The 27,259-nt window shown below is 43.4% G+C and overlaps 1 protein-coding gene and 1 long non-coding RNA gene across 4 annotated transcripts in view; one reads left to right on the top strand and one right to left on the bottom strand.

Moving 5' to 3' along the window:
* ACSM5 (acyl-CoA synthetase medium chain family member 5) overlaps nt 1-1,912 on the top strand; it is a 115,367-nt gene extending 113,455 nt beyond the window's left edge. For all 3 annotated transcript variants that reach the window (XM_058709882.1, XM_058709884.1, XM_058709885.1), the window contains 2 exons: nt 465-584; nt 979-1,912. In XM_058709882.1, the coding sequence (XP_058565865.1) occupies nt 465-584; nt 979-1,089 (231 nt within the window). In that variant the 3' untranslated portion in view covers nt 1,090-1,912. The remainder of the gene's footprint in view (nt 1-464; nt 585-978) is intronic.
* Nucleotides 119-26,319, bottom strand: LOC131500636 (uncharacterized). The gene is made up of 3 exons (XR_009256394.1): nt 26,013-26,319; nt 21,350-21,474; nt 119-1,228 (listed from the first exon to the last, which is right to left on the bottom strand). It is a non-coding gene; the product is annotated as an uncharacterized LOC131500636 (long non-coding RNA).
* Nucleotides 26,320-27,259: the final 940 nt, after the last annotated feature.

Raw genomic sequence — 27,259 nt, 5'->3', positions numbered from 1 at the left:
GCTCAGAAAGACCCATCTCCCCTTGGGAGAGTGGTCTGCATTTTTCCGAATCCTGCCTATCTGGGGCATTGCCAGTTACCTTTCTAGTCAGGAAGACCTGGAAGGTATGGACCCTAAGGAGTTTGTGAAGCTCTTTACTCCAAAGTATTTCCATTGGAAGAGAAGCCCATTGACTGCTAATGGTGTCATTTTAGGAAAGGAGAGAAGTTTGGGAAACAGGTAGGATCCTGGAATCATTCCATAAAAGCCAGTGCTTCCAATAGTTGTTCATGGAAAGGAGGCAACAGGGCAAAAAAAATGATGTCCATTTCGCTGGCTGAATCCTGCTGGCAGGATTTTCGTGCTGGGCTGGCAAGTGTAAGCACTTATTTACAAGGCTAGGTTAAGGAGAAAAGAGTTGTTATACAGGGCCTGATTCTTTCTGGTTTGGGGGGTTTTGTTTTTGGATTTTTTTTTTCTGGCAGGTGGTGAAGGCTTTTATAGTCCTTTCTCCAACTTACTCCTCTCAAGATCCAGAGAAACTAACTCGGGAGCTCCAGGAGCATGTGAAGAGGGTGACTGCTCCATACAAGTACCCCAGGAAGGTAAACATCGGGGGTTCTAGGACATGATGAGCTGGGAAATCACCCAAGCACACACTAGGTGGATTCTCTCTCAGGGTCAGGTGCTGGGGGGATGAAGATACAAATAACTCTACCTGCTGCTTCAGCCTTTTCTCCCTATTTCCCCATCGGGCCCACCCCAAACTACAGTTTGTTCTGACCCTAAAAAGTGGCATAAACCAGGTTTGGGGGGGATGGTGCTGAATTGCTGCTGGCAAGGTCATATGCCCCAGGCCCTAGCCATTTTGGTCTTTGCCATTTGGAGCAATCTATGAATCATGGAAGTTTTCCAATGAAGCGGCAGAGGGTAATGACTCAAGACAGAAGTCTTTCTGGGAAATGATGATTTCAAAATGTTTTTGTTTATGGCCACTAGGTGACCTTTGTTTCAGAACTGCCCAAGACGGTTTCTGGAAAGATCCAAAGGAGTAAATTGAGAAGCCAAGAGTGGGGGGAGACGAGAGGCAGCCCACGAAAGGCCCCATAGGCCTCAGAAGCTTCTAAGAGGAGCTGGTGCAATCACTGGTTAGTCCTTGTTTGGAGCATCATCCCTTCCACCTTACAGTATCAGAGGCTTTCAGTTCCACATGGGCATCTACAGAATCAATGGAGGAACCTGGAGTACCCTGGAGGAAGAGAGCAGAAGAACATCACTAACCCAGAGTGCACATCCACCACCAGTCTAGTGGCGGTGTTTGGTGGCTTGACTTCCCCCTCCTCTGTCTGGAGGCATCCTCAGCAGCTGCCCACTGGTCTTCCTTCCAGCCGGCTCTCTGAAGGACAGGTCATCACAGAGTCAGGGCACCTGTGATCTCATTCACTGGCCGTTGGAGTATAACCACTCGACCCTTTTGATAAAGCCATTTGGTAATCACATCCAGGGTCATAAAAAATTGGTCATATCCTTTAGCTCAGAAATTCTGTTTAGCAGTCATTATAAAAGAAAGGAGTCAGGGTGCCAGGGCGGCTCAGTTGGTGAAGCGTCCAAATCTTGGTTTCAGCTCAGGTCATGATTTCACGGTTCATGAGATAGAGACCCGCACTGGGCTCTGTGCTGACAGCTCGGAGCCTGCTTGGGATTCTCTCTGTCTCTCTGTCTCTCTCTCTCTGTGCCCCTCCCCTGCTCATGTTCTGTCTCAAAATAAATAAATAAACTTAGGGAGAAAAAAAAAGGAAGGAATTCAAAGGACATTTCTGGAGCATTGTGTTAAAACTGAAAAAAATTGAAAAATTCAGTGTCCAACCAATAAGGCAATGATTAACTCAAGTGTAATAGATTAACTCAATAAATGTTGAGGCTTTAAAAAATATGCCTTGGGGAAAACTTGAGCTAAATTAATTTTAAATCAGAATGAAAACAGTATATGTATAGTGGAGAACCAAAACTTTGAAAGGGAAAGGGAAAACTATGGAAAAATGCCTGAAAGGAAATACTTGTGCTAAGAGCAATATTCCTGGGGATTGAAAATAGTGGACAATAGTTCTTTCCTTTCTGTGTGTTTCTTTATTTTCCTGGCTTTCTCAGTGAGTTTGTGTTAACTATTTTAATGAAAAAATTATTTTAAAGAAACAACTCCCCCAAGCCACAATCTGCCTCCACAGACCAACACATCATCCCCCAAGTGCTAGTGTATTACATTGTGCCCAGGAAAGACATAAAGACCCAAAGCCGTGTCCCAGGCCCAGAAACAGAAAGAGGTGGTTCTAGGCAGCTGAGACCAGCCATGTGCAGCAAAGCAGATAAACGCTCAAAGTGATCTTTAGTGCTGTTTGCCTGACCCCCAGAACCTCCATTCACCTACCAGTCAATATTTATGGAGCACCTGCTCAGTGCTGGGTTCTGGGAATACAATAAGAAGCAAAATCCAACTCAGTTGATACCTATGTGAGTCTGTTTGGGCTTTCATAACAAGTACCACAGACTGTGTGGCTTTAACAACAGAAATTTATTTCCACAGTCCTGGAGGCTGGAAGTCCAAGTTCAAGGTGTCAGTGGGGTTAATTTAATTCTGAGACTTCTCTCCTTGGTTGTATGGCCATCCTCTCCTATGTCCTCACATGTTCCTCCTTCTTTTGTATGTGTCTATGTTCTAATATCCTCTTCTTATAAGAACAGTCAGGTTAGATGAGGGCCTGGTGACCCCAGTTTAATCTAATCACCACGTTAAAGGCTCCATCTCCAAATACAACTTGAGGTATTGGGGATTAGTACTTTAGCATATGAATTTGGGGGACACAATTCAGCCCATGACTCTAGCCTTACAGTCTAGTGGGGACATTGATGTTATTCATCAAAAGAATAAGGCACATAATGCACAACTGTGATAAATGCCACGAGGGAAAGAGTTTAGATTAGAGTTTAGATCCCCATAGATTGAGGGGATTGATCAATCTATGGGAGGACTCAGGATATCAGGACAGCCTTCCATAAGGAAGTCCCTGGTGAACTGAGATTGAAAGGTGGAAGGAAACTAAGTAAAAAGATTGGGACCCAGTGTTCTGAATAAAGGATATAGCATGTGCAAAGGCCCTGAGGTGGGAGAGATAGGTTTGTGTTTCTAAGAACAGCTCACACTCAGCACCAGCTATGTCCAGACACAATTCCAAATGTCTTAACTCTCAACCATCTTTTTGCATCGGTACTGATAACATACCTGCATTTTACAGGTAGAACAAAGAGGTTATGCAATTTGTAGTTCAGGATGGCTTGTTAGGAATTTTGTCTTCAACGAGTGCTAAGAAGCCCCTGAAGGTTTATGGCATGAAATAATCCTCTTAAAGTTTCACTAGCTCTTAAAAAGAAAAAAAAAAAAAAAACTTGTCAAAAGTGATTTACTTGTTTTTAAGTCTTTTGCCTTTATGGCATGGACAAATTCTCTTAATTTAATTTAATTTAATTTAATTTTTTTTTTAATTCTCTTAATTTTAAAGGTGGAAATTCAGAGGGCTTTGGTGATTTACCCCAACCCAACAGGTCTGACTTTGCAACCCCATTAGTGCTCTTAGCAGGGGTTTGGAGTCATGTATAAGACACTGCTGGAATTCCTAATGAGCCCCGCAAATTGTCAGTTCCTTAAAAGCCAGGGACTTGGAACTGGAGTCTTCTCCTCTAAGCCCCTTGGCTGAGCCAGTCTGTTCTCTAGCGGTAATCAGAGCTCCCCACCCAGGGTCCTTTGTCCAGACTTCAGTCAGTATAAGCCAAGGATGATGAAGGGCAGGGGTGGAGGCATGGGGAGGCCCACTCACCCTCCCCCAAGAACCCTCCCAAACTGATACCCTTGACAGCCCCTCCCCCCTTCAGCCATTTCTCCCACAGTCGCCCCAGCCCAGCTTGTCTCCAAAACGAAAAAGGCAAAACTCAGCTGCAGCTGCACCCTTGGGAGCCAGGCACCAGCACCCCACACTTCCCCACCAGCAGCCCCAGCCTTAGAAGTCATTGTAATCACAACAGCCACAAGAACTGCTACCATCCCTCTGTTGACTATTTATTCTGTGCCAGGCATTGTGCTAGATGCTCTGCTCAAGTCCTCTAACTCTGTTATTTCTCACCTTCACTCACTCCCATGTTACCTTCAGAAATGTGGCTGTCTCCACACACCATCTGTGCTATAAATCAACTCACATTTAAACAAAAGTATCTTCACCCTAAGCAATATATATATGTTAGAGGATGAGTCCGGAGTCCTGTTCATTTTTTCCCTCATGCATTTGTGCATCAAAAAAAAAAAAAAAAAAAGTGAACGTGAACACTGCTCAAGCAAAATCATCTTGCAAGAGCCATCTTGGGGAAAACGGATCCGAGCAGTTTCCCACTCAAATCCTGAGAAGAGAGCATTAAAATCACTATTTAACAAATGGAACGACTGAAGCTGGGGACATTTTGCACAGCAGCCCCTCCCTGAGTCTCCACCTCTGTCCTTTCTCTGCCAAGACCCCTGCCCACCTTTTCCAGGTTCCCATCTCTTTCTCCTCACACTCTTCACCCTGTTCCTTTTCTTATTATTATTTCTTTTAGTTTTTATTTTAATTCCAGTTCGTTAACATACAGTGTTGTATTAGTTTCAGGGATACGATATTAGTGATTCAACAATTCCATACAGTACCCAGGGCTCATCATGCCAAGTGCACCCCTTAATCCCCATCGCCTATTTCACCCATCTCCCCACCCCCCTCCCCTCTGGTAACCACCAGTTTGATCACTATAGTGAGAGTCTGTTTCTTGGTTTATTTCTTTCTCTTTTTCCTTTGCTTCTTTGTTTTGTTCCTTAAATTCCACTTATGAGTGAAATCATGGTATTTGTCTTTCTCTGACAGATTTATTTCACTTAGAAATGCACTCTCTAGCTCCATCCATGTCATTGCAAATGGCAAGATTTCATTATTTTTGATGGCTGAGTAGTTCTTGGTTTTTTAAAAAAAATTTTAAATGTTTTATTCAGTTTTAGAGAGAGAGATGGAGACAAAGAGATACAGAGCATGAACAGGGGAAGGGCAGAGAGAGAGAGAGAGAGAGAGAGAGAATCTGAAGCAGATTCCAGGTTCCAAGCTGTCAGCACAGAGTCTGACGCAGGGCTGGAACCCACGAATGATGAAATCATGACCTGAGCTGAAATCAGATACTCAGCCGACTGAGCCACCCAGGCGCCCCTAGAGTCGTTCTATTTTTAATTTTTTTTAAGGGAACCTCCACATTGTTTTTCAAAGTGGCTGCTCCACTGTACATTGCCACCAACAGTGCACTAGGGTTCCTTTTTTTCCACATCCTTACTAATACCTGTTGTTTCTTGTGTTGTTGTTTCTAATCATTCTGACAGGTGTGAGGTGATATCTCATTGTGGTTTTGATTTGCATTTCCCTGATGATAAGTATCTTTTCATGTGTCTGTTGGCCATCTGGATGTCTTCTTTGGAGAAATGTCTGTTCATGTCTTCTGCCCATTTTTAATCAGATTATTTGTTTTTTGAGTGTTGAGTTTGATAAGTTCTTTATATATTTTGGATACAAACCCTTTATCTGATAGGTCATTTGCAAATATCTTCTCCCATTCCATAGGTTGACTTTTAGTTTTTTGATTGTTGCCTTCACTGTGCAGAAGCTTTATTTATTTATTTATTTATTTATTTATTTATTTATTTATTTATAAATGTTTATTTTTTTTTGACAGGGAAACATAGCGTGAGTGGGGGAGGCGCAGAGAGCTACACACACACAGAATCCAAGGCAGGCTTCAGGCTCTCAGCTGTCAGCACAGAGCCCGATGCGGAGCTTGAACTCATGAATCATGAGATCATGACCTGAGCTGAGGTCGGACGCTTAACTGACTGAGCCACCCAGGCACCCCAGAAGCTATTTATTTTGATGAAGTCCCAATAGTTGATTTTTGCTTTTCTTTCCTTTGCCTCTGGACACATATCTAGAAAAAAGTTGCTGTGGCCAATGTCAGAGATTACTGCCTATGTTCTCTTCTAGGCTTTTTATGGTTTCAGGTCTCACATTTAGGTTGTTAATCCATTTTGAATTTATTCTTGTGTATGGTGTAAGAAAGTAGTATCTTTGTTCACTCACTTTGCCTATCCCTGGCCAGAGGTCTCAACTATACTGAGGCTCAGCTTTTAAGTCATTTATTGTGCAAAGCTTTCCCTGAGCCCATGTTAAGGATCTTTTGGGGGGAATCCCAGGACACCCCCTAACCATATGGTGGCAGAAATAATGGAGATAATGAGTGGGCTGGGCTTGATGGTCTATAGTCAGACAATAGATTTGTAGATTTTTTCCTCCTGCTACTGATATCCAGACCCACTATGTCCATCCTCTCTGCCTCACCCAAAAGACTATATGCCCTGGGACAGATTCCTTATGTTTTTATTCCTTTTCACACCTCATTTTCAGGCATTAAGATGTTTAGTCCAATCTAAATCTAAACTTAAATCCAGCTTAGAGCTACGCCTCTTCCCCAGCCCAGCCTTACCCAGGGTGTGTGTGGTGGGTTTTTTTCTTACTTCCACAGTCTGTGTTTTTCTTCATAGACCTCATTCATTCACTGTAATGTTTACTGAGTACCCACTGTGTGCTACATACTGTTCTAAGTTCTCAAGGTAAATCATCTCCAAAACAGGCAAAGATCTCTTCCCTCATACACTTAGATTCTAATGGAAGGAGACAGAGGCAAAAAATTATGAATAAGTAAATTCTATAATATGTTAGAAAGTATTGAGTATTAAGGAAAATGGAGTACTTCATAGAGGGGATGGAAGGCAGAACCATTTTTGAGGTGGATTACCATTTGGAGTATGTGGTAAAGGTAAGCTTCCCTGAGAAGGTGAGAAAAGTCTTTGGCAAAGATTTGAAGGAGGAGAGGGGGTTATCCCTAGACACATGGGGGAAAGTGGTCTGAGAAGAAACCACAAAGTCACTGGTCCCGAGGCAGGGTGTGCCAGTGGATCTGAATGGACAGTGAGTATGTGGTAAGTGGGCAGGACATCAAGCCAGAGAGGATGGAAATGTGGGTGAAGACCATGCAGGAACTTGGATAATGTGGTAAACACTTGGATATTCCTTTTACATGAAATTGGGATTCAGTCGTGGCACTGAGCAGAGGTGTGACATGATTTGACCTCTGACAACCCTTACCAGTATCTAAAATGAACCTAATCATTTTCCATGCTTTTAGCTATCTCAACTCCAAACTGAGAGAGATCTGTCTTAGTCATCTTTGTGTCCATCTGAGAGAAGCAGTCAGTAAATATTTGTTGACTATTTGGCAAAACCAGATATATCCAGGGAAGGTGGTATTCCATGGCTTATCTAGGGGAACCTGGCTCCAGAACGTCCGGACCACACAGGTCTGGGGGTTCTCCCAGAAAAGGGGAGGATGAATTACTTTCTCTTGAACTTCCTTCCATTTGGGAGGCCCCAACTGCTGTTCCAGGACCACAACCCTCATTCCCCAAATCTGCTGCATCCAGGTGATCAACAGGAAGGAGCCATGACTCCCAGACCCTCGATCCATGCAGGTGTGTGAATTTGAGTCCAAAGATAGTTCTCCAAGTCTCCCGTTCTAGTCTTGCTATAATTTACTGTTCGTTGTATGAGAATGCATTTTTTTTTAAGAAAACAATTTACCTATTTACTCTGAAAAAGGAATTGTAGCTGGGGTGAAGGAATGCAAGAGCACCTGGCTCTGGGGTCCCAACCAGATCAGGTTTGGCCACTCACCACTGACAAAATTCAAAGGCAAACAGGCAAGTGGTGGTGAACAAGAAAGGAATGCATTTCAGTGAGGTCAACACCGGGAAGACAGCAGACTAGCATCTCAAACACTGTCTCCAAAGTGGTGAACGTATTTCCAGGCTTTTGTAAGGAAAATGTGGCACAAAGGTTGGTGGCTATGGGCAGAGGGGCAGTAAAGGTCAGGTGGGTCTTTGCCTTGGTCAGTCCCCCAGGGTCTTGCTAAATCAGGGCAGTTATTCTTGCTTGAGGGAGTAGTTTCATTTCTGGCAGAGGATGCTTTGCTGGCAGGGTCTTTTGTCCGAATTAAAAGGTAAGCTGGAAAGAGTTTAATCAGTTAGAAAGTACAGACTGTGGTCAAAGTGGAGATGGTTGAAATCCTTTTTAATAAATAAAACTTTAATTTGAATAAGTTAATAAAAAAGCCCACTGGATCCAATTCAAAGTCAAACTAGCTCCCCTCTCCAGAAGCAACTGAGGTTACCAGTTTCTAGTGGTCCCTACCAGAGGTATTCTAAACATTTTATTGTGGCTGTGTGCTTGATATGCACTATCAAGTTCAATCCTTACTCGTCTAAATGGTTTTCTAGGACTGTCCCCCATTTTCAAATAAGACTGAGACTCGGGGAAAGAGTAACAACTTCTTCAAGAGCACACAATGCAGTAGCAGTGGAAGCCAAATTCAAATCCAGGCAGACTTCAGGTCCTTCGTCCTTAATCATGAGCTTCTATAGCTCGTATATAGCTGTACTATATAGTCATGGGTAAAGAGGTTCCTAACACTGGAGCTGAGGAACCAGAGGGTATTTGCACAGGGAAGAGGGGGTAACAGGTGCAGGAGAAAGCACAAATCCAGACTTCAGAAAAGAGATGTACAAAGCAGGGAGAGTAGCAGGGAGCAGGAGTGGATTTTTCCTTTGTCTTTGTGTTACTGATCTCAAACTATGATATGGGAACCCCTGATGATACCTGAGACTCTTTCAGAGTAATCCATGAAATCAAAACTATTTCAAAACAAAACTAAGACAAATGGGAATCCTTGTGCATCGCTGGTAGGTATGTAGAAAGGTACAGCTTCTCTGAAAAACACTATGGCAGCTCCTCAAAAATATTTAAAATAGAATTAGTATTTGGAGCACCCAGGTGGCTCAGTCAGTTAAGCGTCTTGATATCAGCTCAGGTCATGATTCCCAGTTCGTAAGATCAAGCCCTGCATTGAGCTCTGCGCTGGGCATAGAGCCTGGATGAGCTTCTCTTTCTCCCTCTCCCTCCCCCTCTCCCTCTCCCTCCCCCTCTCCCTCTCCCCCTCCCCCAACTTGTGCACTTACTCTATCCCTCTCTAAAAAAATAATAAATAAAATAAAATAAAATAGAATAGAATAGAATTACTAGCAATTTCACTCTTGAGTATATACCCCAAAGAATGAAAAAGTGGGGTCTTGCTGAGAAGACTCAGTGACTCCATCAAACATAATAACATTTGTATTATAAGAGTCTCAGAAGAAGAAGAAGAGAGAAAAGGGGGCAGAAAGTTTGTTTGAGGAAATCATAGCTGAAAACTTCCCTGTTCTGGGGACAGAAACAGACATCCAAATCCAGGAGGTACTAACTCCCATCAAAATAAACAAAAGCAGCCAACGCCGAGGCATATTTAATTAAAATTGCAAAATATAGTGATAAAGAAAAATCCTAGAAGCAGCAAGACAAAAGAAGTCCCTAACTTACAAGGGAAGATCCATAAGGCTAGCTGCAGATCTCTCAAAAGAAACTTGGCAAGCCAGAAGGGAGTGGCATGATATGTTCAATGTCTTAATAGGAAATGTCTGCAACCAAGAATTCTCTATACAGCAAGGCTATCATTCAGATTAGAAGGAGAAATAGTTTCCCAGACGAACAAAATCTGAAGGATTTCATGACCACTAACCCAGCTCTGCAAGAAATATTAAAGGGGATTCTTTGAGCGGAACAGAAAGACCAAAGATGAGGAAGACAAGAAAGGAACAGAGAAAACCTCCAGAAACAAAGACAAAACAACTACTTAAATGGCAATAAACACATATCAATTGATAATTGCTCTGGATGTGAATAGACTAAATGCTCCAATCAAAAGACATAGTGCATCAGAATGGATAAAAAACCAAGACCCATCTATATGCTGCCTACAAAAGACTCAATTTGGACCTAATGATACCTGCAGATTGAAAGTGAGGCGATGTAGAAACATTTGTCATGCAAATGGATAACAAAAGAGGGCCAGAGTAGCCATACTTGTATCAGACAAACTAGATTATTTTAAAACATTTTTTTTCAATGTTTGAGACACAGAGAGAGCATGAGTAGGGAAGGGCAGAGAGAGAGGGAGACACAGAATTCGAAGCAGGCTTCAGGCTGTGAGCTGTCAGCACAGAGCCTGACGTGGGGCTCAAACCCACACACCGTGAGATCATGACCTGAGCCGAAGTCAGATGCCCAACCGACTGAGCCACCCAGGCGCGCCAAGACAAACTAGATTTTTAAACCAAAGACTGTAACAAGAGCTAAAGAAGGGCACTTTATCATAATATAAGGGACTCTCCAGGAAGATCTAACAATTGTAAATATTCAGGCTCCTAACATGAGACACCAAAATATATAAAACAATTAATAGCAAAGATAAAGGAACTCATTGATAATAATACAATACTAGTAGGGGACTTTAACACCCCACTTATAGCAATGGAAAGATCATCTAAGCAGAAGATCAACAAGGAAACAATGACTTTGAATGACACACTGGACCAGATGGACTTAACAGATATATTCAGAACATTCCATCCTAAAGCAGCAAAATACACATGGGAGATTCTCCAGAATAGATCACATACTAGGTCACAAATCAGCCCTCAACAGGTTCAAAAAGATTGAGATCATACCATGCATATTTTCTGACCGCACCCTTGTGAAACTAGAAGTCAACCACAAGAAAAAAATTGGAAAGACCACCAAGTACATGAAGGTTAAACAGCATGCTACTAAACAATGAATGGGTCAATCAGGAAATAAAAGAAGAAATAAAATACATGGAAACAAATAAAAATGAAAAGCAGGGTCTTGAAGAGATATTTGTTCATGATAGGATTATTCACAGTAGCCAGAAGGTAGGGTCAGGGGATGAATGGATAAACAGAATATGGTATATCCATATGATAGAATGTTGTTTAGCCTTTTAAAGAATGAAATCTGGGGCGCCTGGGTGGCTCAGTCGGTTAAGCGTCCGACTTCAGCCAGGTCACGATCTCGCGGTCCATGAGTTCGAGCCCCGCGTCAGGCTCTGGGCTGATGGCTCGGAGCCTGGAGCCTGTTTCCGATTCTGTGTCTCCCTCTCTCTCTGCCCCTCCCCCATTCATGCTCTGTCTCTCTCTGTCCCAAAAATAAATAAAAAACGTTGAAAAAAAATTAATTTCTAGTATAGTAAATAGAACCCATAGAAATATAAGCTCATTGAAGTGTATAGGGGGGTTGATGTCAACAAGTCTACTAAGCGTTGATGTGACAATTCCGAGGCAAGGCAGGGGATTTATTCTCTGTGCATGTGTGCCGGCCCACCCTGATAAGCTGGTCTCTTTCTTCAGGCTGGCAAGCCACCTACAGACCCAGCCCTGTGGTGAGTGAGCAGTGATGGGGATGAAATAATGAACTTCAGTGAACTGAGTGAACTCAGCCAGCAGGCAGCCAATGTCCTTTTGGGCGCATGCAGCCAGCAGCATGGGGACCTTGTGGCCGTGGTGCTGCCCCAAGTGCCTGAGAGGGGGCTGGTGACCCTGGGCTGCATGCGAGGAGGTTGGTAATTGGCCACCTGGTCTGGTCACCCTCTCCCTTGTGAAGGAAGCTGATGGCAGAGAAATTCAACTGCCCCTCCCAAAAGATGTCCTGTCCCCATAGCATGCTGTCTCTCCTCATAAGGAAATACCACCCTTTTTTCTAATTATTTAAGCAAGCTATGCACCAAGCACTATGCTAGAGGTTGCTAATACAGAGTAAACAAAACATGGCCTGTGCATTCATGGGACTTAAAGATCTTTGGAGAAAGATGGCCATTCAACTATTAATTGCACACATAATTATTTCATCACAATTTTGATAAGTGGCATGAGAATTTTATAAGAACTTAATGAAAAAAAAGTTGGCAAACTATGACCTATAGGCCAAATCTGGTCCACAGATTGTTTTTGTAAATAAAGTTTTATTGGAACATAGCCATGCCCTATTTACATATAGTCTGTAGCTGCTTTTGCACCACAATGGCAGACTTGAGTATTTGGGACAGACAGCATCTGGCCCATAGGGCTGAAAATATTTACTATTTGGCCCTTTGCACAAAAATGTTGTCATTCCCTATTATAAAAGGAGACCTGAACTGACTAATCTGAGAGGGTCACTGAAGTCTCAGTGGAGTGATATTTGGGCTGGAATCTGAAGGATATGTGGGATTCAGCCAGGAGAAGAGACAGAGAGGGATGCCTCGAGCAGAAGGAACAGAACAGACAGGAAAGAAGCTTGCAAATTATGGGAAACACTGAAAAGATGTCTGTGTATTTGGAGACAGCAAGGAGAAACTAGTGGCAAGTGAGCCTGGAAAGATGGGCAGAACCCTGGGTGCCATGGGGAGGGTTCTGCATCCTTATCCAGTGAGGAATGGAAAAGCATGGATGGATTGAGTGACATGATCATATTCTGTTTGTAAAAGGTCATGCTGGATGGTGCATAGAGATGAGATGAAGGAGGGCAGGAGTGGGTGTGGGAAACCTGGACAGGAGACAAGGCATAATGGTGGCTTCAAGCTTGGATGGGGTGGTTGAGACAGAGACAAGTAAGTGGATTTAAGAGGCAATTAGGAGGAAGTTGAGAACACCCTTTTTTATGTTTATTTTTGTGAGAGAGTGCGAGCAGGGGAGGGGCAGAGAGAGAGGGAGACACAGAATCCAAAGCAGGTTCCAGGCTCTCAGCTGTCAGCACAGAGCCCAATGCAAGGCTCGAACCTACAAACCATGAGATCATGACCTGAGCCAAGTCAGACGCTTAACCAACTGAGCCACCCAGGCGCCCCAAGAACACCCTTTTTTGATGAATGACATATGGTAGTGGAAGAAAGCCAGGGAGATGGGGAAGTCACAGACACTCAGGCAGCTGGGTGGATGCTACAGGCTTTCCCTGCAGTGAGGACCATAGGGAGAAACAGGTATTGGGGTGTTGGGATAAGATGACAGGTTCAGTTAGGTAAGTGTTGGGGGTGCTCATGTGATGTTCAAGAAGGGATGAGAAGTTCCCATTAAAAGATAAGTAGGTCCTGGGGATGTAATGTACAGCATGGGACTCTAGTTAACGATAATGTCTGGTGTATTTGAAAGTCGCTAAGAGAGCAGATCTTAGAAGTTGTTATCACCAGAAAGAATACTTGTAATTATGTGTGGTGATGGATGTTAACTTGTGTGATAAGCATTTCGTAATATATCCATATAGCAAATTATTACTTGGGACACCTAAAAATAGTACAGTGTTATATATCAATTATATCTCAATCAAAAATATGTATGGGAAAAAGAAAAGAAGGGATTGGAAGTGAGAAGAAATTGCATTGAAGGGCACAACAGCTGGGATGGAGACAGAAATTCTAGAATCATCAACCTTTAGAGATGAGAGATGACAAATGGAGAGGTCTAAGAATGAGCCACAGAAACTCCTGCACAACCTTCCCTCGTTCCCACCCTTTCCTTCCTTGCCTCTCTCACATGCAACAGATATTCTCTCAATAAGGAGGAAGATGTAATTGTGGTCAAAACACAGGAGTAATCAGAGGAGGTAGAAACAATTGTAGGAACTTGGGGTCGCATGGAGGCCCTTCCAGGCCATGTGAGGAAGGTGACAGAGTGAGAGATTATGGTCTGAAGGGAAGGAGAACTCAGCGGAGGAGATGTGTCTGCTTTTCTGTGGGCCTGACTCAACATGGCCATTATGGTGGAGACACACTGGATGTGGTTAACAGGTCTGCAGTGTGGATCCTGAAGTGTTACAAGTGGGAAGAAAGTGAGCCAGGGGTAAAAGCTGTTCATCAGGAGGAATGTGCGAAATCAGCTTTGTAAATGGTGAACTGTAAGTCTAGTTATTCTCTAGAAGAATAAACAGGGGCGCCTGGGTGGTTCAGTCAGTCAAGCGTCCAACTTCAGCTCAGGTCACTCACAGCTTGTGAGTTCGAGCCCCGCATCGGGCTCTGTGCTGACAGCTCAGAGCCTGGAGCCTGCTTCAGATTCTGTGTCTCCCTCTCTCTCTGCCCCTCCCCTGCTCACTCTCTGTCTCCCTCTCCTTCCACAATAAAGAAACTTTAGAAGAATAAACAAAATCACGACAGTCTCATCAAGATAGAAAACAAAAACGAAGAAAACTAAGAGCACTCTCGCCGGTGAAAATTCAGTGTCCCAGGTTTGGGAGAAGTCACCAGGGTCTAGATTAGGACCTGTGTTGCAGGACTAGAAAAATTCTAAATGTCTTTCCTTAGTTTAGATCCGATATGAGAGTCTTTGGATACAGGAAACTCCTGTGGGGCAGTGTATGTGTGTGTTCAGGGGGTGGGGGGGAAGAAGGATTAGACTGTCCATGGTGTGAGATTAGTTTCTCTCCTTAGTCCCAGTACACCTCTTGAAGTTCAACACCACCAGGAAATCTGTGTTACAATCACTCTCTGATCCTCAGTGGCTTGTTACTGATATTCCCCAGTGGCCATCCCTTCCTCACCCCCTCCTCTCCCATTTGCTCCCTACTGGCTGTTTTACATCATGTTTCTCTAGGGGAGAAGATAACCCTCACTCCCAGTTCTCTCTAGGACTTTTGGCTTCTCCAGGCCTCATCTTCATGCCCGGGACTATCCAAATGAAAGCCAAGGACGTTCTGTGTATGCCGCAGATGTCTAAGGCCAGGGCCATCATGGCTGGCAACAAAGTGGCCCAGGCAGTGGATGCTGTGACCCCTGACTGCCCTTTCCTGAAAACGAAGCTACTGGTATCTGAGAAAAGCTGGAATGGGTGGCTGGATTTCTGGACACTCCTATGGTGAGTATCTACATGTCTCATCCTGCGTTTTTGCCAAAAGTGGAAACTGAACAAAGCACTTACGAGCAGGTGCTTTATTTGGGAGGTCCAGGGAGCAGAGTGTGAGACTGGGGAGTGTGAAGCAGGGAAGAAGGAAAAGATAATTTAAGAGTTTGTTATTGGGTCACTGCATGGGGTAAGTGGGCTTGATCTGCAGGGACCTCACAGAATGCCTCCCAGGATTGTCCACTCAAGGACTGACAAGCATTGAGCCATCTGACTCCTATTGGTGGAGGGTTGTACTGGGCAGGGCATCATATACGCCACACTTGAGGGCTGCACATGCATGCATGCAGAGCAGGCTCAGAGTCCCATGCCATGGTGGTAACAGAGAAGTCCTGGGCACAAAAGGGAGTCACCAATGGTCCACACCAAGAGCAGCACCAACTGGATTGAAATCCCGAGAGCTGGTTACTGCAAACCTGGCAGGAATCAGAGGTGAGGCCAAGAGCATATAAGGTAAAATACAAGAGGATGCTGATATACTGAGTGTCTTCTCCCTACCCTCTGTATCTCTATGCAAGGCTTCTAACGCTATGTGTCCTTCCAACAGTGGATGGCAGGATTGGTTGGAAGAATGTGTTTCCCTGTCACATGTTTGGACTCCCTCCACTAGAGACACATCTCTTAGGATGCCCATAGGAAGAACAAAAGCTTTTTCTAATTTCACAAGCATGACATGACAAAAGCTTTTGTTCTCCCTATGGGTTTCCTAACTGTCAAAGAAAGAGGCAACATGTGACCAGCTTTGAGAGACTTGAAATTGAGACACTACAGGGGCGCCTGGGTGGCGCAGTCGGTTAAGCGTCCGACTTCAGCCAGGTCACGATCTCGCGGTCCGTGAGTTCGAGCCCCGCGTCAGGCTCTGGGCTGATGGCTCGGAGCCTGGAGCCTGTTTCCAATTCTGTGTCTCCCTCTCTCTCTCTGCCCCTCCCCTGTTCATGCTCTGTCTCTCTCTGTCCCAAAAATAAAATAAAAAAACAAAACAAAAAAAAAAAACGTTAAAAAAGAAATCGAGGCACTACACGAGATGTTTGAAAGAGGGAAGTCAAGGGAAAATAGAAGAGGCTGTACTGCGAGAACTGATACTAAGTGAGCACATATTGTTTACCTTGTATTGTGCAAGGGCTCCCAACAACAATCAGGTTAACGTTTATTGAGTTTGTGCTGAGCAAGTTGCTCATTTTCTTTGTTCTTTCTTTGTGTTACAATTAATTTCCTTTTCTCATTAACTCTATGAGAATTATTGATGCCATTTCACAGATACAGAAAATGGAACTCAGAGAAGTTAAATAAATAGTCCAGAGTCCCATAGTTAACAAAGTGCCAAATCCGAGTGGTTTTTGAGTCCAAGCCTGACTGGATCTCTTGATCTTAACCATTCATAAGCTCCCCTTTTGAAGTGGGCTGGCTTGACTTGCCCTTGCCAGCATGGAGGAAAGTGGAAAGAGATGAGTCTCCAGGACCTCTGGTGTCCAGGGCAGAACTGAAAACTGGACAGTTTGTGTCTTTGTCAGAGAAGCGTCTACCACTCATTGCTGTGTTGAGACTGGAAGCCAAGAAGCAGCTGCCATCTATTTCACCAGTGGGACTAGTGGCCTTCCCAAGGTGGCAGAACACTCCCACTCAAGCCTGGGCATCAAGGCCAAGATGAATGCTGGGTAAGAAAAGCCCTTCCTCTCTCTACAGAGGTACATGATCAGGGCTTGAGACTTTTTGGAGCTCAAATCCATTTCTCTTTGGATGGACTACCACTGGTGTTTTTGAGAAAGACAGTTGGGAAGGGAGGCAAGAGGGAGCATGACTTAGCAAGCTGGATGTCAAGTGACCTTTGGTGGGACATTTTTGTTTCAGATAACTTGGGATCTCCTAACCTCTTCAGTGTTTGGAGCCATGTATCTAACAGGATTAGCACAAGGTATATATATTCCCCCTTTGTGATGGCTACCAATATAGGCTCCAAATATAGGTTTTTAGCAGTTTAGCAAATCACATAATACAAGAGCATCTTTTCCCCTAAAGGCACCAGCAAAAGTCTTCAGGTTGATTCTCATTGGACCATTTTAAGTCATGGGCCCATCATTAAATCAATCCCTTAAGCAGGGTGATGGAACACTCTGATTGGCCAGTTCTGGGTCATGTGATCACCTCTGAAGCAAGTGCAGGAAAGATGGAGAAAAGACAGACTTACACCCATGATATGGACTGAGGGAGAGAGGCATAGTTCTCCACAGGAAAACAGGGGTGCTCTTACCAGAAAAGGCAAAAAGCACAGAGTCCACTATATACCTGTGTTCACTCTAGGGCAGGGAACTAAAGCATGGTGGTTGACACTGAAGGGGGACCCAGTTTTTGGAAGTGGGCGCAAGATAGGAGTTTGCCCCAGGGAAAGGGAAAAAAAAAGTATTTTTGAGTCTAGGGTAGAGATGAGAGCAGCTATGTTAAGCCTAAAGCTAATGAAATCTGTACATAATCCAGAAGCTCACTGATGCTTTGTCACCACAGGCTAATTGTCCTACGTGGATTTTCTGAGAAATCAACTCTGGGAAGGAGATTAACATGCAAGAGGTTTATTAGGGAGTGCTTTGGGATCAACACTTGAAGAAAGAAAGAGAAAGGAAGGGAAGGGAAATGAAAGGAAGGGAAGGAGCAGGATTGGGCAACAGGCGAAGGTGCACTGTGATGTAGTCACACTGGGGACCTCAAACACCCCCATGGGGAGTTCTGCAGGTAGGATGACCTTTCAGAGTTTTCTGAGCTTCAGGCAAGGTTGGGAGGGTGCTTTATAGCCCTATGTAGATCAGGCATGGTTGCAGGCTGCACTGGGATGGGAATATGGCCCTGGGAGAAGAAGCTTTCTTTGGCTGCAGCACTCCCCTAAGAGGTCTGGCAGTGGGGTGGGAGGGTTAAATCATTCTTACGGGGGTGGGGGGGGGGTTGGGGGGGGAGTGGGCAGCACATCAAAGAGCCTACCACAGACTTTCAGCCTCAAATTCATTGTGAGGCAGTCAGTCCTAGCACAGCCTCTGGAATTAGACAGTTGCATCCAAAATTTATCTCCATTGCCTACTTAACAATCTCACTGTGCCTCAGCTCCCTTATCTGTGAAATGGGGATAATGATGTTACTCCTTCACAGGTTGTTAAGAAGAGCTAATATTTGTAAGACATAAGGCACTTAGAAGACTAGCACATACTAAGCATGTAGTAAGTATTTTAAAAGGAAACTAAAAATCCAATCATACCCAATATATTATGAATTTTGAGTTATAAATGAATATTTTGGAGGCTCCAGTGGATCCACAGTCATATTACTCAATAGATGTGTGTTTTTACAAGTCTCTCCTCTAGAATGTTTGGGCAGCATTCTTTCTACCTCTTCCCTCCTTCCAGGGACCAAAAACTCCCCGAGTCTCCTGTGAGGCTACTCTCTACCCTCTATCTACCTACACCCCAGGGGCCAACTAGTAAATATTTTAGGAACTCAACTCAGCCCTTGTAGTGCTAAAGCCACCAGAGACCATTGGAAATGAATGGGTATAGCTGTGTTTCAATAAAACTTTATTTACAAACACAGGAGGAGGGCTGGATTTTGCCCACAGGCTATAGTTTGCCAATCTCTGCTCCATCCCATTGTGATTTTAACAAACTCCTTCATCCACAAAGTCAGTCTTGGCTCTGGAAATTTCCCACATCAGCTGTTAAGAAGGTAACTTTTTCCATATCAGTATCCCTGTTGTTATTTATCAGACCTAAGGCCATCTGACTCTAAGACCAAAGCCCTGGCAAAGCTGAGCCTTGTAACAGGAAGTCTCTGTGAACTGTCTTCATCACCCCTGTCCTAGGATTCAGGAATGTTAGAGATGGAAGGGTCCCGACATCAAACATGTTTTCCCCTACAGGTAAGAAAAATGAAATTGGAGAGATTTTATAGTTCTGCCAAGGGCACACCAACAAGAAATGGCTGAGCTGGAATTCAAAGTTGGGTTTTGTAACTCTTAAATATCTAGTGTCCCTAGTCCAAGCTAATTACTACAGCTAAGATATTTCTAGTGTTTACTCATGCTAAGAACTTAGCCTGTGTAAATTTATTTTATCCTCACAACAACCCAACAAAGTTGTCACTATCCTCCAGTTAAGTCAGTGGGGAAATTGTCTCAGAAAAGTCAAGTGACCTGTCCAAAGTCAGGTGGGTTGTAGGGGAGAGACTGCAGCCCAGAGAGTGTGAGGTCAAAGCTCAGGTGTCTGACTGTGCAGTGTTGTGTTTGCTGTGCTGCTCTCCCCTGTTCTAGAGTATGTCAGACACCATGGAGTAGACCTTTATGTACTGTTCCAGTCATTCTCTTCTTGTCCTTGTCCCAGAACACTTTCTGAAGCTCCTTATTCTCTAGAGGCTGCCCTCACTCACCTACAGCCTCCAGCCTCAAGAGCTTCCCCTGAGCAGTTCTTCTGAAAAATTCAGCCCCACTGGGGTCACAGATGGCCCACACTGGATTGACCTCTCCCAACAGGGGAGTTTGTCTCAGACTTGCCCAAAACTGTCACAGGGAAAATCCAGCAGAAGAAGCTTCGAGAACAGGAGTGGTAGAATTCTGGGCAAGCTGGGGCCCAGTGAGACCTGCAAGGACACCCTTTTGGGCCCTGCCCTTCTTCTATTTACTTCCATTTCCCTTTGGGCCTTCTGCCTTCTTCTGGGTATATGAGATTCCTTATGACAAGACATCCAATATTTGTCTTTCCCTGCCTACTAGCATAAAATCTCATGTTAGATATTGAAAGAATAAAGCGAGGGAATGAAAGAGAGGGAAGGAGAGGGGAACAGAGAAAAAAGAAAAATAAGAGAGAAAAATAAAACAGCAAAAGAAAGCAATTGAGAAAGAAAGGGAGGGAGGGAGGGAAGGTGGGATGGAAGAAAGAATTAGAGCGAAAGAAAGAAGGAAGAAAGGGAGGGAGGAAGGGAGGAAGGGAGGTGAGAAGGAAGGGAGGGAGGGAGGAAGGGAGGGAGAAAGGAAATAAAACACTTGATAAACATAAGAGAGACTGATGAAGAAAAATGATGGAAGACTGGAAAAGTAGGAGAAAGGGAGGAGGGAGGGGGACTGATAATGACTCCCACAGATAGGCAGATAAACAGACAGTGGCAGAGTCCAGCAGAATCCTGGATCTTAGGAAGGAAATGAAAGGTCAAGACCCTCCATCTCACCCCTGGACCGGCCTCTATACAGAGAGGCATGTGCACGTGGTTGGGACATTGGAGGCCTCCCCAAGTCACCCCAAACCTCAGGGCAGGCTTGATCAGAGGAGGGGAATCTCCATTTATTGAGTATTTGCCACATGCCAGACACTGGCCTAGGGATTTTGTCTGTCCTGTGGCATCTACAGACCTTAGAACGTAGGTATGAGAACAGTGTAGGCACCTCCAAAGAAGTGTCCCTTCCTCATGGCTCGTGTTTGTGGGGATATCGAGTGTTCCTAGAATCAAGTAATGAAATCATTTTTCAAAAATTTTTTAATGTTTTTATTTATTTTTGAGACAGAGAGAGAGCATGAGCAGGGGAGGGGCAGAGAGAGAGGGAGACACAGAGCAGGCTCCAGGCTCTGAGCTGTCAGCACAGAGCCTGACATGGGGCTTGAACTCACGGACTGTGAGACTGTGACCTGAGCTGAAGTCAGATGCTTAACCAACTGAGCCACCCAAGTGCCCCCTAAAATCATTTTTAAATCAAGACCATGGGGATTGTCTTTGGAGACAATAAAGAAGGGGAGAGGGGCATTGTTGAATGATGAACCACAGACTCAGTTTCTGGGGCCTCTGGGGGGCTTTGTTTCGAACCCAGAGATGGAGGATAAACCTTCGTAGCAGTTTCAAGTGAGTTGGAGAAGCAAGCAAAGGACCTCAGAGAGTCTAGATTCTTCTCCTTAAGAATACTTAGTAATAACAGCAACAGCAGTAGTTAGAATATCACTCGCTTATCAAGTTCTTGCCAAGTGTCAGGCTCTATACCGAGAAAATACAGATAATGATCCCACTTAAAATTCATAGTCACCCTTTGATTCAGGTACTATTTTTGTTGTTGTTCTGAAAGTTTATTTATTTATTTTGGAAGAAACAGAGACAGTGCAAGTGAGGGAGGGGCAGAGAGAGAGAGAGAATCCCAAGCAGGCTCTGCACTGCCAGTGCAGAGCCTGATGCAGGTCTCAAACCCATGAAGCCGCGAGATCATGACCTGAACTGAAACCAAGAGTCAGACGCTCAACCAACTGAGCCACCCAGACACCCCTGATTCGGGTAATATTATGTTCCCCATTTTACAGAGAAGAAAACAAAGACTTGGAGAGATTAAGTGATAACCCCCAAAACCACATAGCTGGTAAATGACAGCAGAAGGTTCAAACATACCTACAACACCCATGCACCCTTTTGTTTCACTTGCCATCTCTTCCAGCCCCTGACAAAGTACTTCTCTTGCAGTCATCTTAAAATTCCCACTCCAATGTGTACATACTGTGATATCCTGCAATCCACTGAAAGACACCAGAGTTTATGTTTGGGCTAGTAGAGAAACACAATCTGTTAATCAAATAGCACAACTTTGTCTTTCTTAATCTGGATTTATCCAGGTTTAAGGGAATATCATTTAATTGACAGCTTCCAAAAATTTTAAATTTGGCAGATTGTTCATTTTGACACTTTCACTGCTATCTTTATTGTTTTTTATCATTTCCCCTTCCTCACTGCCCAGCCCACAATCTCCTTATCTTCTCAATGCTCAGGAATGATTGATGATGGGAACCCATATCTTTAGGGGAAATGTCTGACCTACCCAAAATCAGCAATCTGCATCTCCTCCCTTCACTCCATCCCCTTCTCTGTATGGCTTGGAAAATGTAGTCATAATATTTAGCCTGTCCTTTTCACAAAGATTGGCTTCCTGGGTTTATAATGAAATCACCAAATATCGTCTTTTTCAGGATGAGATAAAGATAGATAACCTCATCCTTCCTGTCCTTATCTAGTAAAAGCCTGTATGATACCCCCGTAATCCCAGGAATTAAGAAGTAAGGATTGCCAAGTCCCAGTGGCCAAGTATTGGAGGTGTATAATTTCCCTGGGCAATCAATAGCTCTAGGAGATTCCCAGACTAACCAATTTGCATATGTGTTGGTGACATAATATGTCCCAAGATTGCTGCCATTATTTGTACTTAGCCTTGGGAAGGTGCACTCAATATTATTTCAACATCAAGTTCAAGTTTTGAAATGACAGGAGTGGTCATTGTAACACATGATAAAGGGTTTGGACTTCATCTGGAGAATAATGAATTCAGTCAACAACGTAAGTCTAAATGATTACCTTGATAGGTGAGAGGTGAATGTATTAAAGGTAAGTTTGAGAAACTGTTTTCTTAAATATTTGTTTATTAATATTTATACCGAATATGGGACTTGAACTCACAACCCCGAAATCAAGAGCTGCACACTCTTCCAACAGAGCCAGCCAGGCACCCCAAATTTGAGAAATTATCAGAAGAATTTCTTCTTGGAACCTGGTGACTTTGTGACTACATAAGGCAAATGGAGTTAAGGGAAAACAGGCGCTTAAGGATGATGTCTAGGTTTTTGATTACTTATACTGGGGTAGGTGACTGTAAAACTTTCTGAGAGGAACAGGTTTGAAGGTGGGGACATTGATTTCAGTTGTGGTCATGTTAATATAGGTCATACCGAGGTTGGTATGTATTTAGTAATCAATTGAATATTTAAGTTTGAACTCAGGGGAAAGGTCATGATTTTAAATGTGGTTTAGGAAATTACCCAGACAAAGGAAGAATGAGATGGAAAGTTCATAGGGAATGAGAGGAGCTACTTGCTGAGGATGGGTCCTTGGAGAACAAGAATATCTAAAGAGAAGAAATAGAAAGGGGGCCCTGTGGACAATATTGACAAAGAAGACTCAGAAAAGACAGGATGTGATAGCATAAAGAAGAGAGCAGTTGAAGAGTTTCTTGACATCACCCAGAATGGCCATGAGTCAGAACTGAAAAGGACCTATTGCATTTGGTAGCAAGCACATTAGAAAACATGTTTCCAGAAAACAAACAATAAACAAGCAAAACCCAAGCAGTTTTGGTGAGTGATTAAGTGAGAAAAAATTAGCTTTGGATTATCAGTAGCAGATAAAAAAGATGGAAACAGCTAATGTAGTCTACTATATCCAATAAACATTAATTGGAAGGGGAAGGAACAGAAGAAAAGATACAGAATCAAAGAAGCAACTTTTGGAGGAGGGAGGGACTTCAACAAGTGTGGCCAACATAGCTTTTCTCCTGCTGTTATGGGCTGAATTGTGTCCCCCAAATTTTGTATGCTGAAGCCCTAGCCCCCATTACCTCAGAACGTGACTGTATTTGGAGATAAGACATTGAAAGAGGCAGTTAAGGGGTGCTTGGGGTGCTCAGTCAGTTGAGTGTCTGACTCCTGATTTCAGCTCAGGTCACAATCCCAGGGCCTTGGGATTGAGTCCTGCATCAGGCTCTGTGCTGAGCATGGAGCCTGCATAATATTCTCTCCTCCATCTGCCTCTCTCCCTGGCTCATGTTCTCTTTCTCTATCAAATTAAAAAAAAAATTAAAGATGCAATTAAGTTAAAAGGAAGGCATTAGAGAGTGCCCTCATGCAACTTGATTGGTGTCTTCAAAAGAAGAGCAGATTAGGGGACATAGAAAGGTACCAGAAGTGCATGCATAGACAGATGACCATGTGAAGAGGTAGCAAGAGGCTGGCCATCTGCAAGCCAAGAGGAATCCAACTCTGCCAGCACCATGATCTTGGACATCCAGCCTCCAGAATTGTGAGAAAATAAATGTCTGTTGTTTAAACCACCCAGTGTGTAGGGTTTTGTTACAGCAGTCCTAGCAGGCTAATTGACCCACTCAGTGGCCTTCCGCACAATCACCTCTACACCACCTTGTTCCTTGCTAAAGGAACCTTGATTTTGTCCAGAACCAGAGTGAGCTCACCCTGTCCATTTCTCTTCAACTAAGTCAACTAGAAGGTCTCAGTTACATGAAAAGATGTTCAACATTGCTCATCATCAGGAAAATGCAAATCAAAACCACAATGAGATACCTCACACTGGTCAGCATTGCTAAAATTAACAACTCAGGAAACAACAGATGCTGGCAAGGATGCAGAGAAAGAGGATCTCTTTTGCACTGTTGGAGAGAATGCAAACTGGTGCAGCCATTCTGGAAAACTGGAGGTTCCTCAAAAAAAATAGAACTACCCAAGGACCCAGCAATTCTGCTACCAAGAATTTATCCAAAGGATACAAAAATGCTGATTCGAAGGGGCACATACACCCCAATGTTTATAGCAGCACTATCAACAATAGCCAAATTATGGAAAGAGCTCAAATTTTCATCAACTGATGAATAGATAAAGAAGCTGTGGTATACATATACAATGGAATACTACTTGGTGATGAAAAAGAATGAAATCTTGCTATTTGCAATAATGTGAATGGAACTGGAAGGTATTATGCTAAGCAAAACAAGTCAGTCAGAGAAAGACATTATATGACTTCACTCATGTGTAATTTGAGAAATTTAACAGATGATCATAGGGGAAGGAAAGGAAAAATAAGATAAAAACAGAGAGGGAGGCAAACCACAGAGACTCTTAAATACAGAGAACAAAGTGAGGGTTGATGGGGTGGGGGAAATGGGTGATGGGCATTAAGGAGGGAACTTATTGGGATGAGCACTGGGTGTTATATGTAAGTGATGAATCACTGGGTTCTACTCCTAAAGCCAAGAATACACTGTATGTCAACTAAACTGAGAATTAAAAAAAATAAATAACAAAAAATAAAAGACATAGAAAGATTTTTAAAATTAATTAATTAATTAAAAAAAGAGAAAGTCTCAGTTTGCTACTTCTCTGTCCTCTACTCTATGGTGGTAGAGTAGATTTATTATTCAGCAAATATTCACTCTGTACTCACTCCCTACTCCCACACACCGTATTCAGGAAGGAAAATGGTTCTCTGCTTGATGAGGTTGAGCTTGGTCCTGTGGCTTGCTTTGGCCAATGGAACATTAACAGAAAGGACACAAACAGAAGTTTTAAATGCTCTTACGGGGTTTTGCTTGATTTTGGGGTGCTTCTGCTATCCACTATAAAAAGAGCCACTGGTCTGAGACTAGAGAGAAAGCAGTAAATGTATGTTAAATAAATGTGTGCCACTGTTTATTATGTAATATTATCATAGCAATAAATAACTGATCAAACCTTAATTTCTCCCTTTTCTAACAAAAGAGAACAAGACTGGTCTCAAATATTTGGCAGGGAACTGTACTGGAAATGGGGCTTAATAACAGCAACAATTTTTGCTTTCATTGTATTCATTTTTAGTTTCCTGCCTGTGACAAGTAAAATAATTGCTTAATTATAGTAGTGGTACAGAGTTTTGTTTGGATTACTCTGGGCTTTTTCTTGTTCGTTTAATTTTTAAAGGGAATTGATGTAAAGAAAAATACTGAATAAATAAGAATAGAGGTAATAGTGCATGGTTATAGTAAACAAGAAGGAAGAAAGGAGGGAAGGAAGGAAAGAAACAAAGAAGTAAAGAAAGAGGGAAGAAAGGAAGGCAAGGTATGGCTAAGTCTGAGATACAGTAAGAATGGGGCAGGATTGCAGAGAAGAAGAAAAGGATGAGACCAAAATGAAAACCTGAGAGAAAAGGCAAGTAGTGTCACCTACCTACAAGGAAGTAGCTAGCCAAGGATCGGTGGGGAAAAGAGCCAAATTTTCTTTTTTTTTTCTATTTAAAGAATATATATTTTTAAGTTTTTTAAATTTAAATTCCAGTTATTTAACATACATTGTAATATTAGTTGCAGGTGTACAATTTAGTGATTCATTATTTAAATATAACATCAGGTTCTCCTCACAAGGGCCCTCCTTAATCCCCATTTATCTATTTCACCCTTCACCCCCTCTCACCAAGAAACGGACTTAACTATAGAGAACTAACTGATGGTTACCAGAAAGGAGCCAACCTTTAGAGTTGAAGGCACCAGCGTGAGTTGGTCCATTGCTGCAGCGGACAACTCATCGGGAACCGGTTGTACTCTAGTATCACTACACGAGTACAATAGAGATCCGCGGAGATGAGGCCTGTGGAGGCACCTGGCGGGGTTCAGGAAAACCACTAGGAGAGGTGCAGTGTGAGGGGCAGAGTGGGTGCCAAGAGAATAAATGCTGTCTCAGCAATCAGAGGCACAGTCAGCTTGGGCGTGGCAAACCGGCTCTGAGAGTTCGGATCAGAAGTAACCTCTTACTTAATTTTAGTTACCTTCAATTAAACCTGCAGGTGGCCAACAGAGCCAGTCAGCCACAGAAGGAGGGATAGAGGGGAAGGATTGAGCCTGAGCAGGAAGGGGGTGTTTGCTTAGAAAAGTTTCTGTTTAATTTACAGAAACTAAGATCCAGCTTTTTGATGCCCTCATGATTTTTGTTTTTTCTTTTTCAGTCATTCTTCTCTACACACGTGTGGGTAACATTCCATCTCTCGCATGCCTCTAGGGTCTGGTTACTCTGAAAAGAAGGGGATCCTGGGGTAAGAGATACAGAGACCCCTTGGGCTGTGAGCTGGATGCAGAGCCTATCTCACAATTGGTTTTGGGAGGTCCAGAAATCCCAGCAAACTGTACAGAGAGGTAAGACAATGTGGTATCTAAAAGCTGTAATGCAGAATGGGCCCGAGAGAGAATGAGGCTGATTGACATATTTTGATGTTATTATCTCTATACGGGGTTTCTGGGACTACTGAGTCAGGGGAAGAGAATATAGAGAACTTCCTAGACCAGACGTGACTAGTGTCTGCCTAGTGTTCATTGTCCAAGACCTGGAATTCAATGGCCTTATTCTGACTGTGAGAGAGGCTTCAAAATGAAAAGAGAAGTGTGCATGGAATCTTTAGAGAATTCCCCTATCTGTACCATCGACCCGTTGTTGCAGGTTAGCAAACTAAGGCACATGGGGATAGGAAGGCTGGTTAGTGTCACAGAACTGGTAACTGGTAAAGCAGGACCAAAACCCAGGCTGCCGGGCTCCAGAGTTGGTCTTCTTGACCACAACACCAGTGTTACATTTCCATATAGGAGATCCACTGAGATCCAGAGTGTGTATTGTGGACTTTTCCTCCTGTCCCCACCATTTTCCCAAAAGTGACTGCATCTTCTGCTTGAATATCAAGGTCTCTTATGCTCTGATACTTTGGCTGTTTAATTTTTAATCTATGCCC

This window comes from Neofelis nebulosa, chromosome 18, assembly GCF_028018385.1.
Source record: "Neofelis nebulosa isolate mNeoNeb1 chromosome 18, mNeoNeb1.pri, whole genome shotgun sequence".
NCBI lineage: Eukaryota > Metazoa > Chordata > Mammalia > Carnivora > Felidae > Neofelis > Neofelis nebulosa.
Note: the sequence above shows the minus strand (reverse complement) of the source record. Positions and strands in the feature narration are given on the sequence as shown.